General features: G+C 43.3%; 1 protein-coding gene across 1 annotated transcript in view; it reads right to left on the bottom strand.

The window, feature by feature from the left end:
- Positions 1–16,101, bottom strand: part of Creb5 (cAMP responsive element binding protein 5) — a 312,730-nt gene that overhangs the window by 13,697 nt on the left and 282,932 nt on the right. The window contains exon 7 of the mRNA XM_052173760.1: positions 440–763. Coding sequence (XP_052029720.1) covers positions 440–763 — 324 coding nt within the window. The remainder of the gene's footprint in view (positions 1–439; positions 764–16,101) is intronic.

Genomic DNA, 16,101 nt, shown 5'->3' with positions numbered 1-16,101 from the left:
AGCTCTCAGCATCTCGCAGGCACCTTGGACCCTCCCCTTGCATTGCTTGGTTTCTTTGATCTGCAGGGACTGATACTCTTCAGCTTTTTAGTTGTCAGTTCAATTGTTTACATCTTTCGTCATGAGCTCAAGTTTCTTTCAATCCTCCTATCAGTATCATCTATTTCTTAGCACAAACTTTACACCATGCTTGCAAAAATATAAGTTTTGGAGAGCTTACAGTTTTCATTTGCTCCTAGAGCTGACATTTTCTTCTATTGTTTATAGAAACTATGACCCAATCCTGTCTTATTGTTCACAATCATGTCCTCGGAATTGCACAGAGCTCCCCAGAATGTCCCTAGGCTTATCAAACAAGGTAGCAACAGAGGACTGCAGGGTTAGTGCTTTAGCTGTTAACAAGGCCAGGAAGAAGGCAGAGACGCTGGTGGAAGTCTACCTGTGCTTGGTTGCCGGTGTGCAGGGGTGGGTGTGGCGAGGTCTGGTGGTGCGCCGGGTGCGCGTGAAGGTGGGAATGGGAGTGGTGGTGCGGGTGGTTCTGCTGGTGGTGAGGCTGTGGGTGGGGGTGGTGTGCGGGGTGCTGGTGCTGGTGTGGATAGGGGTGGTGGGGTGGCAGTGTCTGGTGCTGATGCGGGTGTGAGTGCATGTGGTGGTGCGGCGTCTGGTCTTGCCGGGAGCCCATCATCTCCATCATGTGTCCGATGGTGCTCATGTTCCCGTTTGACATGGCAGCAGGATGGTGAGTCAGCGCAGCCTTCAGTCTCTGAAACAGATTAAAAGGAGGGGGAGCTGAGGTCACTCATGCACACAGTGGGGATGGATATTGTAGCAAACTGACTCACACTTTCAGTTCTATAATATTTTGGGCACTGTTGTTACAGCAGCTATTGTTGAGTACAAAGTGTAGAACTTCACCTTTTTTTTTTAACTGTATTGAGATGGGTTGGGAGGGTCACTGTCAGTTCTGTTAACTGTTACAGCAAATTCACAGGATATCCTATCAAGATTTACTAAAAGGTATTTCCTGTGGTACCATTGTTCATCATGGCCTATTGATAGCAAAATGTAAATACAAACTAAATGAAAACATCTAATATACTAATGCCGTGATTTGGAGGTCTCCGGCCCTCACCTGTGTGCAGGGACCACAGTATAAATCATTTTGTCTGTCACAAAACTTCTTAGATGCAAGGAAGAGCTCACATTAAATCTTAGCATGCAGGAAAATAACATATTATTTTTGGAGTTCAAGTCAGCCTTGGCAAGGTAATATGAAATTCATTTGCATTACCACGACACTCCCCATGACCCTACTGATAATCATCTTTTTTTTTTCTCACACGGTCTCTTTTAATTTCATGTATGAAGTGAGGAAAGCAGAATGAGCTGTGGTATTCACCCTCTGTGATGGCCGAATCAACAGGCCAGGACTTGTCCACCAAGAACAGACTTCATTACAAAACAGGCACGCGTAGCACTGGCTTCCACCTGAACCCAGAGCAGAGGCGAGCCCGTGTTATCAGACAGAACCTTCACCATGTGAACTTCAGTGTCTCAGGTCAGCTGCCCAGTTCCCAAGCAGCTGTAGAGGATGTGTAAGTGAGCCACTCTTCTCCCGCGAAGCTTTAGCTATAGGCAGGAAATTGGCATTTCATATGATACTTACAACATAAAATATTAGTTTGCCCTTCCTTTCTTCCTTCCTTTCTTCCCTCCCTCCCTCTCTTTCCCTTGTTCTTGTTCTTCTTCTTTTTGTTCTTGTTCTTGTTCTTGTTCTTCTTCTTGTTCTTGTTCTTCTTCTTGTTCTTGTTCTTCTTGTTCTTGTTCTTCTTGTTCTTGTTCTTGTTCTTCTTCCTCTTCCTCTTCTTCTCTCTCTCTCTCTCTCTCTCTCTCTCTCTCTCTCTCTCTCTCTCTCTCTCTCTCTCTCTCTCTCTCTCTCTCTCTCCAATCACTTAAAATATCAAAGCTATTCTTAGCTTATGATATACAAAGTTAGGCCACAATGTTAGACTTGGCCTGTCAGTTAGCTACAGTATTAGCCAGTTCCTTCCACCTTGTGTTCTGTGTGGGAAATCATTCTAATTCTGAGAGTCCCTGGTGTGCTGAGAGTCCACTGTGTGGTTGCTCCTTGGAAATGCACCCTGGGAGGACATGAGAGTGTCCTTGGCAAGCTCTCACACTCATCGGCTCTGTGATGAGTAGTGGACTCAAGTTCTCTGCAGATGTGCGGCCTTATCAGATGGCAGTGATGAACATTGCTGAGATAAAGAAGAGCAACCTTCAGATGGGCACAGAGACCCTGGCACTCTAGCCAACGACAGATCAGTCTGTCTCAAGCAGCTTGTCTGTCGGACCAAATTATGTCTTAAACATAAAAAGCCTCCAAAAGCAGATAGGGTGGAACTCTGTGGATATAGATCACCCACAGCTATTTTCTGTATCTGGATCCTGTCTACTGTTCTCACAGATGAGCAGTGGCCACTGCTGGGACAGGAAGGGCTTGCTGAGGACAGTCTGGAAAAAGGTAAGCTTCCTGCATGCTGGGAAAGACTAGGGTTAGGGCACCATGTTTACTACGAAGCAGAAGCATGAATTGATATTCTTCATCTCTGTGTTTGAGAGATGATGTCATTGGTTGATTTTTCGCAAACACTCATTATAAAAAATTTAAGCCTTGCTTAAGAGTACAGTGAAGTCACCCATTTGGAGCCAGATGTGTTGTTTGTCCCGGTGGGCAAGCAGCGTTCCAGAAGCCCACATTTGCATATGCAGAATGGGAGAAACAGGTGGCATGATTGTACATGCAAACATCTTAACGAATGATTGACTTGGGATGGGTTGGTTCAGATACTGCCTCTTTCCCTTAACTGGAAAACCTCTGAATGCTGTTTTCCAATTTAAAAGAAAAAGAAAGTGTAAAGGGGATTATGTTGAAGTTGTATTTTAATTTAAGTTGACTTAAGTGGAATGTGCCAACAGGCTTTCTAAGCTATTTTTAAAAGTTTCATTATAAAAACATATAGCATGCATATAGTGCTTGCACTGAAGAAGATGAAGCAGGGTTACTTGTAGATGCACGCACATGTGCATGCTTTGGCACACACACACACACACACACACACACACACACACACTCACTCATATTTGCATGCAAATTCATAGTTAAAAAAACCCACTGGTACACAAGTACCATGTGAAAAAGTAAAAGCCACTTGCCTAGCGTTGCCCCTTTAGGCTCTGCCCCCTTCCTCCTGGCACCTTCAGGCCATGATGCAGGGTGCTTGTGCCCACCCTTTCTACTGTGGTTTTTGATATGTTGTCTTGCGTTACTTTTTACCACTTTTGTATCCATAGAAGTAGCTACTATGAACAACCAAGCACTAATTGAGCACAGGCCTGTCCTCACCCTGTGCTTTATAAGTATTAAGTCCCTAGGTTTCAGAACAATATTATAGGCATACTGCAAGGGGGAGGACACAATCTCAGGCGTGGCTGCTGATGGGGAGGGGCAGGGGCCTTTCTCAGAATGGGAAAGTGAGTGTGGGAAACCACACCATGCACCCACTCCCCAGGGCAGGGATCCATTGTGCTGTGGCACTTCCCCAGCATGAAAAGGAAAGGCAGAGAGAAAAGAAAGGGTTGCAGGACTGACTTGACAGGATAGAGGCCATGCTGCAGGCTGCAAAAGCAGATGTGTGTGTCGGGCACTCAGAAGGCAGCTAGAGATGGAAGGCAGTCTGTGTCTAGGAGGAAGGAAGGTGTTGGTGAGAATTTCCCTGTTTCCTGCAGCACAGGGCCATCCAGGGCTGGGTATCTGGATCATCCAGGGCTGGGTATCTCCTCTCTCTTTGTATTTGTTGAGGGATTCATTCGTAAATCTCCACATACCAAACAGGTGTGGTGAACCTTGGCGGGGCCTACACTAAGGCTTGCTTTATCACCAGCCCCAGCCTCTCCTCATAGAGCCATACTGGTTGACTTCTATATAATTTTCCCGGTGATCATTTCACTAATATTCAATCATAAAAATAGAACCAGTTTTGCGTTTTGTTAAGTATTAACTTCCCAACTTCAGTACAGACTAATACGTAATTACATATGAAATGAATGAATGAATGAATAAATGAACAAATGGTCATTCACTTCCCCCGAGATTTATGGAGGAAACAGAATTTTTGTCTTGGAACACCACACATGGCTTTTGTTGGGAGGATGATATATTTGTTAGCATCTGTCACAGAGGCAGCTGACCCCTAGAAGAGATGTCAAAGGATCTCCTCTCCTGTACAAAGCCTGCCCTCTAGGAAACAGCAGAGAAAAGGAAGCAGAAGGCTGAGAGGCACAGCACATGCTAAGTCCATCTTCATGTGTCCCTCAAAGCAAGGCATGGAAAATTCAAAAGCTCCGCTGCAGAAGTGGGTCGTCCTGTTGTCTCTTTAGTGCTGGAACTGACTTTCCCACCTTTAATTAGGAGCAAATGGAGCCTGACAGATATATAGTGTGTACCAGATCTTCATCTCTCAAATAATTAGCTTGTCCTGGTGAAGGGAAATTACTTGATTGCCTCAAGTCTGTTCTTGTACGTTCCAAGCCAAGGCAATAACACCAGCAACGCTAATAACATTCCATTTAACTATTTATTCACCCAGCAAATATTTATTAGGTTTTGACTCCGTGCCAGCACTGCACTGGGCACTTTGTTATTTGCCCTCTGAAGTAAATGGAAGATACATCAAACCAGGGCTTTTAAAAACCAGTGGAGAGAAAAAAATATACTATGGTATGGCAGGGAAGACTGCCGCTCCGCTTAGAAAACCTTGGGCTTAAGTTCAGCCTCCAGCCGTTGGCCTCCACCACAGTGGAAGGCAGTGGGCTCTGCAGCTGCTTCACACATGTCCTCCCCCCACCCCTGTGCCACTTTAGACCAGTTTGGGACAGTTCTTAAAGTCATGGAACCGCTGCTCCCCGGTTTCAGTGCCAAAGGGAGCACATGCATGGTGAGCCATTAAGATATCCCCAATACAGATAAACGCACCCCACTGTCTGAGATATGATGAACAACCAGCAAAGGAGTCCAGGCTGTATTTTGCAGAATGAGTTTTCTTTTTGAAGCGGAGAGGTGTGTTGTTTTAAATCACACTCTGTCAAATGCCAGGAAAAGACAAGAGCAAGAGATGGACATTAATGAAAAAATAAACAAGAGATTTTTTTTTCTCAGCTCTAAAATCTGAGAGCTGGGGATAAGCTAGGACTGAAAGAGAGAAGGGACTTCAGTTGACTTCCTATCGTTTTTCTACCATGACTTTTCTATCGCTTATTCGAGAGAGAATGGAAGATCGAACACAGACATAGATCGCCTCTGTTCCATCTGCATGTTCCAGCTGCTTGTTTGATGTTCCTGGTGGGAGTGTAGGCCTGCTGCCCTGGCATTCAGTCTCAGAAGGAAACTAGCTGTCTACCCCGTCCATCTCAATGTGGTCTCTGCTGGGCACCTGGGCGCCAGTCGCTTTCACACTTAGCTCAGTTTCGTCACAGCATCAGTCACAGCTCAGTCACAGCATCAGTCTTGCAAGCATGTGGGAATGTGTGCTTGTATGAATACACACCCACCCACATATACAACATAAGCATGGCACATACACACCCACACACCCCCTAGGCAGGCCTTCTCCCATTAGCAACTTGTCCGTGCCAATTAGAAACATTTGTGTAATTCAAAAGCTCCCTGGGTAAGGCAGATTGCCTATGCTCCATAGCCTTGGAAAACCAAGACAGATCGTTAAACTTTACTTGAAATTCAATTGGGTGGGAGGTGGGCAAGGTGGGAACATTCTTTCTAGAAAGCTTTTAATTACAAACTGCCATTTGATATGTCATCATGCCAAAATATGGTTCTAGGCAGAAGCATAAATCTAGCTAGATACGAATGTGGCCAAGTCTGTATTTCTTTTTTCTTTTTTGGTTTTTCAAGACAGGGTTTCTCTGTGTAGACCTGGCTGTCCTGAAACTCACTCTGTAGACCAGGCTGGCCTCGAACTCAGAAATCCGCCTGCCTCTGCCTCCCAAGTGCTGGGATTACAGGTGTGCACCACCATGCCCGGCTCAAGTCTGTATTTCTATTTCACATTTAACCCAGTTATCCCTACTGTTGGCTTCCTCAAAACTTTCTTCTAGGTGCTTCTTTCTTTAGCATCCTCCTCCATGTAGTTGTACCGAGGAGGAGGAGGGATTAGTACAAGGTTCACATGGCTTTCAGTGGTGTGAGACCAAAGACTTTGGTGGATGTGAGCCTTTAGTACCAGTGACTGCTAACCTGCTCTCCTTGCAAGGACTTCAGAAATTAACATAATTAATGAGTTAATGTAAATGAATAAAATTAAGTTAGTTAGTTATTCATTGATTTTAATAGCCGCAGTGAATTAGTTTAGATTCTAAGTGCATCTTAACCTAAGAATGTAAGAGGTAGAGTGGATGACATGGGGGAAGAACACGAGCTGTGAGTGTCTTCAGTATGACAGATGTGAATACCCAGGATCACATGTGGGCTTCAGAGTGTGTACTAAGAATTACTGTAGAAGCCCGATTCTTAGAACCCATATGTCTCAGAACTTTTATGAAGTTAATCAACTAGAATCATATTTGTTTTTCATCATGGACTACTACTCGTCTGACGGGATGGTAGACTGCTAGGACATCCTTTGCGACCTAGCTAATGAGAGATAGGACTGAAAGTGATGCTTATTGAATGCATGGCACATGCCATTGGAAAGGTGTGGGGTGTGAATGTTAATAAGGAGGAAGGGATAACCATTGCTTCAGAGAACTTAAAAAAAAGAAGAAAATGAAAACATATAACTTGAAGAGAAAAAGTCTGGGCGTTTGTTGCTACTGTTTTGAGATAGGCTCTCGCTATGTAGTTTAGGCCTTGAACTCACTGAGACCTGCCTTGCTCTGCCTCCCAGGTGCTGGGATGAAAGGCATGTGCCAACATTTCTGGGGACATCTTGGTTTCCAGCCTTGCTCTACTGGTCCAGGAATCAGTCCTGAGCTTCAAGTTCCTCTTCTTTGAAATGCTGATACATGATAAGATAAGAAGAAAGGTTATCCAGGAGATTGTGGGGGCAGAGTGGGGTGCTTTGTGAGTGGGCATTTGGATGGGGTGAATCTGAGCTTTTTATGAACCAGAAGAAAGCACGCCCAGTGAGACGGTTCAGAGAGTAAAAGCGCGTGCCTCGCAAGCTGGGGGATCTGAGCTCAGTCCCTGAATCCCAGGGAGGAAGGAACACCTGAAAACTGTCCTGTACCTTCTACATGCGCACCATAACACAGGCACACCTGAATTCTCAGACATACCACACACACACACACACACACACACACACAAATAAGAAATACAATTCTACAAAGAAAACAAGAAATCAAACCTCCTTTCCTCAGTATTAAAATACTTTGGTTTCACTTCAAAATTTTTACAAAATTCAATGAAAATCAACAATGAAGTGTCAATAACACCATAACACACAGTGTCACAAGCATTCCAGTGTGTTTTAAAAAGCCAGACACAGAAGGTCACATTCATATGAAGTATCTAAAGCACACAAAGCCAGAGAAAAGACTAGAAGTGGCCAGGAACTAGGGAGGGGGTACAAGGTTTCTTTCTGAGTGACAAGAACACTTTGGAAGCTGGAAAACATCACTCCTTCATGCTTTCTGCTTCACTTCCTGCCTCCACGCTCTCGCCTAGAGCTCCCTCCCTGATTTTCCCCCAGATGATGGATATCAAGCTGTAAGATGAAATACATTCTTTCCTCTCTGGGCTGCCATTGGTGAGGGTGTTTATCACAGCAATAGAGACCCAAGACAACAACCTGAGATCGACAAAAATAAAAAGCTAAAGGAGAATTGGGCTCCCTCCGACAGAGTACTGGCAGAAACTTCATTTGACAACCACTGGGATGCCATTGGAAGCACAACATCATCTATGAAAGGACACAAAAATGCCTGACTTTAGCATGACAACAGTCAACAGGAAATTTCTAACATTTGTCTCTAGGACTAAATCCCTTCGGCAAGAAATTGGACCACTCCTTTTCTCGCAACACAGTCCCCTGTCAGCTGGCTTAAAAGCAAAAGAAACTGCAGAAGACATGGTCCCGACTTCACAACAGAAAGTTAATATTAGGTTAGATATGCTGGCTTCCAGAACTCCAAGACTTCCCTCCCCCACCAAGAGAAATACAAAAGAATGAGGCAACACCTGTCTAAGGATGACGGGGCTTGACACAGGCACATGCCTAACAGGATTTGGGGATTGTGTAAAGCATGCTTAGGCAATGCAGCCATTGAATCTGAGGGCGTGGTTTTCTGGTTAAATCTGCAGGACTGAACCAGAGAAGTCTTCATGCAAGAGAGCAAGAGTCTGAGTCTTCCCTGCACTGGGTATACAATGAGTCCATCTCTCCTTCCCTGTCTTCCTCGAATGCCCACATCAGACCTTACCAGTAGAGAAGTTTTCTCCAAGGAAACTTCTAACTTTCATTTAGGCATCATGTGGATTTCAATTTTTAACCCCTGAAGGGTTGAGATGGGTATCCATTACTCACATGTTCTGGCATGATTGCCTGTTTCCAGCATTCATTGTCTTTTTTAATTGATAAGTTGATCCATCCAGTCATGTTCAATTGCTAGGCAGAGAAGGTGGTAAGGGGTAAGCGTGTGTGTGTGTGTGTGTGTGTGTGTGTGTGTGAGTGTGGGTGGGTAGGGATGAGGAAGATATCTCACAACTTTTCCTTTTTTAGAAAGCCTGTTCTTGGGCTGCCCTTTCGTGTTCTAGCTGAAGGTCGGATGTCATGCTTGGACCACGTGCTCTATGCCTCTTTGTTCCTTTAAGCACTGAGCCTAAACATTAGGGGATGATCCAGGTCGTAATTTGTCTCTAGAAGATAGTATCCGCCAGTCCCTCTGTGGATTTTAAAGGTAGTAAGGGCACAGTGGGGGTGCTGAGCACACAGTGGGCTGCCAGCTGGTCTTCCTGAGGAGGATGTTCCTGTGTCATGTCTTCTGGCTTGTAGCTTTCTCAGTAGAAAGAACCTTTTGGGTGGCAACTATAGAGAGAATAATTCCTTTGTCTTGTTGCACACACTACTCAGTCCTAAAACCCCAACACCTGCAAACCTAGATGCCTTTAGGAGAGGGCTATTTCAGAGTTTTATAGAAGAAACTTCTATTGGAAAAACCAAATCCCTTGTTATGTTATTTCAGATGAGGACTTAATCAGGATCACAGGCAATAACATATGTTAGAAAAACACAGAACTCTGCATTTGTGCTTCACCATGGAAACTCCATGTGAACACAGTACTGAGTTGAGGGTTTTAACAGTACAGAAGTCAGGAAATTTAGAGTTAAGTTCCCCAAAGACTTCATTTTATATGAGCATCACAAGACCTTCCCTGAGTTGTGATCTAATAATTTGGCAAAGGAGGCGTAATGAATAAAGAAGAGAAGGGTTTCTTCCTTATTCTAAAGTTCCCAGAATACCTAGCAAGATGGCCAGAGAACAACTTTCCATAACTTGTACCCTTTAGGTGCACTGCTTTGTCTAGGTTGGTGACAATAATACCATTGTCCTGTCTGATGCTGGGAGTGCAGGTCTTGGCAGGGGGCTACATTGCTGGAACAGCCAATTAATTACCACTACCTCTCCCAGTCCTCAGTGGATCACTTCCATACTCTTGTTAGGAGAGCTGCATTCAGTAGGTGTCTTTAGCTTTCTCCATAGATGACCAACCACTCTGGTACCCAAACTTCTAAATCTGAAGTCTGTCTCCAACTCCATGGGAACTGGAAAAGGACTTCCTGTGTCCTGGTTAGCCTCTGAGTTGTCCTGATAAGATGTTCTGAAGTATCATCTTTTGGCTTCATTCCAGTTGTATGACATCAAGCCCCTGCTAGAGTCCCTTAGTGTCAAGGGCCCTGGAATTGCTTGTAATAAGAAACTTCCAGGTGTTTCTTTTCTTTCTGGGGTAGGTGATGGTGTCCTGAAGCTATTTTCTATGACTGTGTCACTGGTCTTTATGGATATGGGAGGAGGGTGGAGAGGATGAGCAAGGATGATTGACACTAAGATACCATGTAACTTACTCTTTGACTGTAGGGGTGTTAGTGGTCCAAGGACCAGCTGTAACACTGACTTTCAGTGGCTCTATCTTCATGTTAAAGAATAAGTCCAGGTCCATTCTTTTGGTCTAGGTTATGACTCTTGACTCAGCAGACACAAGAAAGATGAAAGGGATGTTGGGCATTAGCCCCATGATTCTACACGCTTGTGAGCCTCCTAGTCTGCCTTGGCAGGGAGAGAATGCAGAAAGCTGAGGTAGGCAAGCATTGTCTAGAGGTGCTATCACAGCCAATCTTCATGTGTGTCACTGAAAATCATACCATCGAGAAGAGGATGCACGAGGAAAGAATATACAAACACATGTGCACACACACACACACACACACACACACACACACATACACACATACTCATACACAGAGAGAAAGAAACAAAAATAGACAGAGACAGAGACAGATCTTTTTACCATCCTGGATGTGTACATTTAAAACATTTCAATTGTGGGAAGGGCAGAGACCCATAATTTATGAAGAAGCCAGCAGCTTGTATGTGTATATAAGCAAGAACTGTTTATGAGAAAGCTTAAAAACTATGGCCAAGCAGACACATTCAGATCCTGTGGTTCCCTTATACAGTTTTCATTTTCCTTGATAACAGTATTAGAGAAACCGAATATTTTAGGTGTTCTCCCGCTTTTGTTGTTTCTTTTCAGGCCGAACTATGAGAGTACATTTACATGTTAGTAACAGCACAGCAGGGGCTCTTACTAAATTTCCTTCTTATTATTTCTGTGGTCTCCATGGGCTACTTCAATAAGCCAGAGATCTAAATCTATGGCTTTACTCCCTGAAACACTAGCAGTAGAGGTGATGGGGCAGGGAGTGGGAGGCATCTCCTTAAATCATCGTCCCAACTGAGTACCATTCTAAAAATGCCAACTAGAAAGCTTTCTGGTTGATTTATGAGTTGAAAACGACCCCTCGAAGAAGTTGCCTCTTAGCAAGCTGAAGACAGCGTTTTCTCTACCCTGTAGTCATCTCTATCCCAAGTCATTATGTTTCTGGCTCCACCTTGTATTTAAGCAACTGCACACTGGGTACTGGGGTGGGACAGACATTTGGGGTAGCCACTAGCTTCCTGAAGAGAGTCAAGACTCCTTAAAGGTTCCCAGCCCATGAAGCAGGTGGCACAGGTCAATCCACATGTTTGGAGATACAGAAAATTCTCATGAAGAAATAGTAAACCATCTGCTTGAAGGCCAACAAAAGGGATTTGACACTTGGTGATTTTCTCCAGGGTGCAGCCTGCTTGGCTGGGCAATTGTGTAGTTAGGGGAAAGACAGTGGATAAAAAGAACATGGTGCCCAAGGCAGGGAAGGCAAGAAGACTGGAGGTGAGGAAGCTTTTCCCAGAGGTTGGAAATACCTTCTGCTTAAGGGTCTACTATTCATTGGCAGAACTGAGATAGAGTATCATGAATACACGTGAATACAAGATTGAGTCAAAATATTCCACAGCCAAAAATAAGTTCAATGCCCCTCTTTGAGAATTGTCTACTCCACCCTACTTTCAAGAGAAATTAATCACCACAGGGTATTACCAAGGAATTTCCTCATTTCTTCTTATCTAGAAAGGGAGTCTATTTCTGATATGACAGATAAGGAAGAAATTGAATCTTACAAGGATTTTTTTAAAAATATGAATAACATATGAATAATTTTATTACAAATTTTCCTCCTTCTGTAAGGTTTCAAGGCATGTATGGTTAACCAGAAGCTAACAAAATGGTTAACCAAACAGGTCACCCACTAATCCTGTGGAAATAGCAATGGCCGTTCTAGCAATGAAAAGCTGTTCTTCCATTTCTGAGATACATTCCAGCCAGCCCAGCTGAATTCAGAATTACATGGTATTGAAGGGACTCACTCTGGCCTGCAGTGTCAACAAATATAAGAGCACTGCTGCAGCCAGGCAGTGTTTCTTGCTCTGAGTAGACAAGAGTATATCCTCCATGTGCGTATTCACTGGGCTTGCCATCTATTCTGGTCTGACTAATGTCACTGAGTAGAAACATTTTTTTTTTCAGTTTCCCATTAGTGCCTATGTACATGGCATGTACACCAGCATGCACCCCCACACACACACACACATGTGGAGTCACAGCACACATGTGGTAGTCAGGGAGTAACTTTCAGGAGTCCATTTCTCTCCTTCCGCAGTGCGCTTTCCAGGGACTCAACTGTAGTCACCAAGTTTGGTGGCAAGTGCCTTTACACACTCCTCCCTGCTGTTGGTCTTAGGAATCTTTTTCCAAAGAGAAAAATCTATTAATATTTTTTCTTGATACTATTTCATAGACTAGCATTTATTTATTTTTTTCTCTTTTCTCACTCAAAACTATCCTTGACTTCTTTCCAAAGCTTATAACTAAAGGAAGTCCACCAATCCTCAGCCTCCTTGGTGGGTAGCACACATTATATACCTTGCTAAAAAGGAAAACCTTTGGGATTCAAATACATGACTTCTTACAGTCAGCATCATTGGCTATGAGTTGAGCCGTGTTTTAAATGATACCAGTCGGTGTCTATTATTTAGTAGCTCAAAATCCTTTCTGGAAGTAGGAGGAATGGCTATGAAAATTCAATTTACAAACAAAGAAAAATTATGAAAATAACTCCATTTCCTCTAAGACACTAATAGAATTAAAATCAGATTCTGATATGAGAAAATACACCTAAGTGCTTTTGTTGGTTTAATTCAATAAGCCAGGGTACCCACCATTTCTTTCCTTGGAAGCAATTGTCATTCCTGAGTGGAGTATTAGAGAATTGTACACAGAAAAAAATGTGGTAAAAATAGAGGCATATAAGTTGCTTCTACTACCCCAGGGTTTGAATTTAACTACCAGTATACACGGCAGGAAGACCTTGGCAGACTAGAGTTTGTGCCTTATCTATGCTGACAACACAGACATGGGTTGGCTATTTAAAACAGCAGTTACACTTCTCATTTAAGCCTGGATCCGTGGGAGGAGATAAGCTCTCCAAATGTATTGCTCTTTGTTTTATTCTATTTTTGTTAGTTTGTTTTTCCGCATTGTATGGGAGATAGAACCCAGTACCCTGCACAGAGTAAGAAAACCCTCAACCTCTGAATTATAATTCCCAACCCTTTTTTTTTTTTTTTTTTTTTTTTTTTTGTGCAACAGGGTCTTCTTAAGTAGCCCAGGCTAGACTCAAATTCATGCTTTTCCTGCCTCTGCTGCTGGGACTGTAGGCATGCATCGTGATGCCTGGCTGTGCTTCTCTTTGATTTTGGTCAGAATTCTGACTCCTTTAACAGCATCTATCAGTTTAGCAGAGACGCTTTTCTGTGGATGATGGGATGACGTCCAGATACATCATAAGCTGAAGATATAATTTGAAAATGTAGTCCACAGTCTTAACCCACCAAATACCTTAGCATAACAACACAGCACACTACAAACCCAGACTTTTTAACCTCACGACTGGATGGTGGCTCACTGCTACTGTCTACCATCAAAAGATAATACGGTACTGTGAATTTCTAGTCCAGGAAAAAAATCCAAATTCAAAGCCTGAAGGTTTGCACTCAGTGCATATGGTCTTTTTACCAGACAAAAAACAATTGCAGCATCTCATGTCTGGATATTATCAAAAGCATGCTACGTAAGAAAACCTTTACTCGGGAGGTTTGTTTCCAAAGCAACGGACAGTCAAACAGCCTAGTCTAAAACTAGTGAGCTCTGGAGAAGAAGCAGAGAAGAGATTGGAACATACTGTGCATCCTTAGCTGGGCTGATTTCACTTTAAATGACTTTATGTCATTTAGTTTATGCTAGTAACTATCTAGGTAGGAGATTAATAACCTCTTGTTGACCATGGTCATCTTAAGACCTAAGGGATAGAAAATAAAGTTAGAAGAATTCCAATGCCTCGACCTAGAGACTTACAAATTAGATGGAGATTGTTCTGAATCCAAGCATGATTTAAAAAATAACACATAAAATATCAAGCACGAAGGTGAACTCAATGCAGTACTAGAGACTGTAGACAGATATAGGTGGAATCTGTTTATTCTGAGAAGAGACTGTTGTCATGGCAACAGAGAAAAACATTTAAAATGCAATTTAAAGTCACATGGGTTGCACACCTAAGATTTCCATAACCCACGGCCTCCAAAATACGTGCCAGTTTAGGAATATAGTCAGGAACTAAAGTAGCTTTACCTCCCATAGTCGCATGCTCAGTGGAGAACAGATGTACAACTTGGACCTTAAGGTACTGAGGCTCCCCATTAAATGTTCCATGATTCTCTTTGAAAACCATAAGACAGTTCATCTGGCCTCACTTCAGCTAGGCTAATGGCAGCCTACCTCCCAAAGATTCCTTTGCCTTTTCCAACTGGCAAACCCTGGCTTCATTTCCTCTGCTGCTGTAGGAATCACGGAGAATGACTGGCTTGGCATGGAAGCTTTCTTTCAGCAGTGCCCTGGCACTTGGGGAGACAGTGCTCCTTCTTTGGACACACATCCTCTGAGAACTTTCTCTGTGCACAGTAAGAAATAGCTGGATGAGACAACGTTTCCCATTCCCATCCAAGGAGCTTGTCCTTTAGTCTGTAACTCTGCTGCCTGGGGATGCAGTGGTATCATAGGGACTTCTATTGAGAAACAAGTTTAGGTTGCTGAGTACAGTGGACACACCAGAAATCTCAGAGCTAACACGCATCTTTAGAGCATGACATATCAAATATACATGGTTATTGGATTATATGCTGCTATTTTCCAAATAATTCAAGTAATGTAGAGGTCTCTGAAGTGACTCCCATCAAGCCTCAAACCTGACATTGTCTTCTTAGTGATAAGTTTGTCCATGGCCTTTGGTGGACAGGGCATGTGGCAAGGTCTAGACAGCCTGTATGTGTCTGTTGAAAGGCGGCCATTACCACCCTGAGTTAGACAGAGCACCAGTCGCTGCCTTGACTTTCAAATAATTGAACCAAGACTTGAGATTCTAGCAACACCCTCACATGGCCTTTTAGTTCAGGTTCAAAATGTAACAGTAAGGTGGCCAGCTCCCCCCATGCCTATCATTCCTTGATAAAGAATTTCCAGAGTGAGCATGGGAGTATACAAATTATACTATATAAATTCTATATAGCATCTATATAAATTCTCCTAATATCTTTTCTCAGATCTTCTATAAAATATACATTATATAAAAATAAACTTTAAGGTATAATGTTTCTTTTTCCTTTTTTTTTTTTTTGGAGATACTAAGGGCCTCTCTCATGATGGGCAGGTGTTCTATTGCTGGATTCCCAACTCTCTATTTTTGAAACTTGATTTTAATAAACTGGCCAAGCTGGCCTTGAACTCACTCTGTGTCCCAGGCAGGTCTTAAAATTGTAATCTGTCATAGTCTCTCTGGTTGTTTGGGATTGTAGGCCTGTGCTCCATGGCCTGCCCAAAGTTTTAACTTTATATTTAATGTACTCATTTCCATGAAAATGGATATGAAAGACAGATAAGATGGGCAGCCACAATGTTAACTACGAGCTGTCTGTCTTCTCGCTCGGCCTGCTGACATTACCCTTAATAGTCTATTTGATACTGTCTGCCTCCTGTCTCCTAGATGCCACTGGAACTACCTTATGGCAAAGGGATGGAATGACACCTATGCCTCCTCTGTGGTGTGTGTGTATGTGTGTGATAGAAACAATGCAGTTGGCTCTGGGATTTTCCTATAGCTTTTTAAACAGGCCTTTGTCACAATTTTTGGCTTGGGCCCCACAGACCTCAAGTGCATTCTTCAGGGCAGACAGGCCTCTGAGGTGTGAATGTCCTCAAATTCATGAGCACAATGCTTCCCTTTGTTCTTCAGAGTAACCTGGATTCCTTGCTAAGTGCCACACCTCGTGCCCATTAAGAAGCTGTTGGGTCATAGACAGACCATGGCA

This window comes from Apodemus sylvaticus, chromosome 2 (genome assembly GCF_947179515.1).
Source record: "Apodemus sylvaticus chromosome 2, mApoSyl1.1, whole genome shotgun sequence".
Lineage (NCBI taxonomy): Eukaryota > Metazoa > Chordata > Mammalia > Rodentia > Muridae > Apodemus > Apodemus sylvaticus.
The sequence above is the reverse complement of the archived record's forward strand: the minus strand, read 5'-3'. Positions and strand labels throughout refer to the sequence as shown.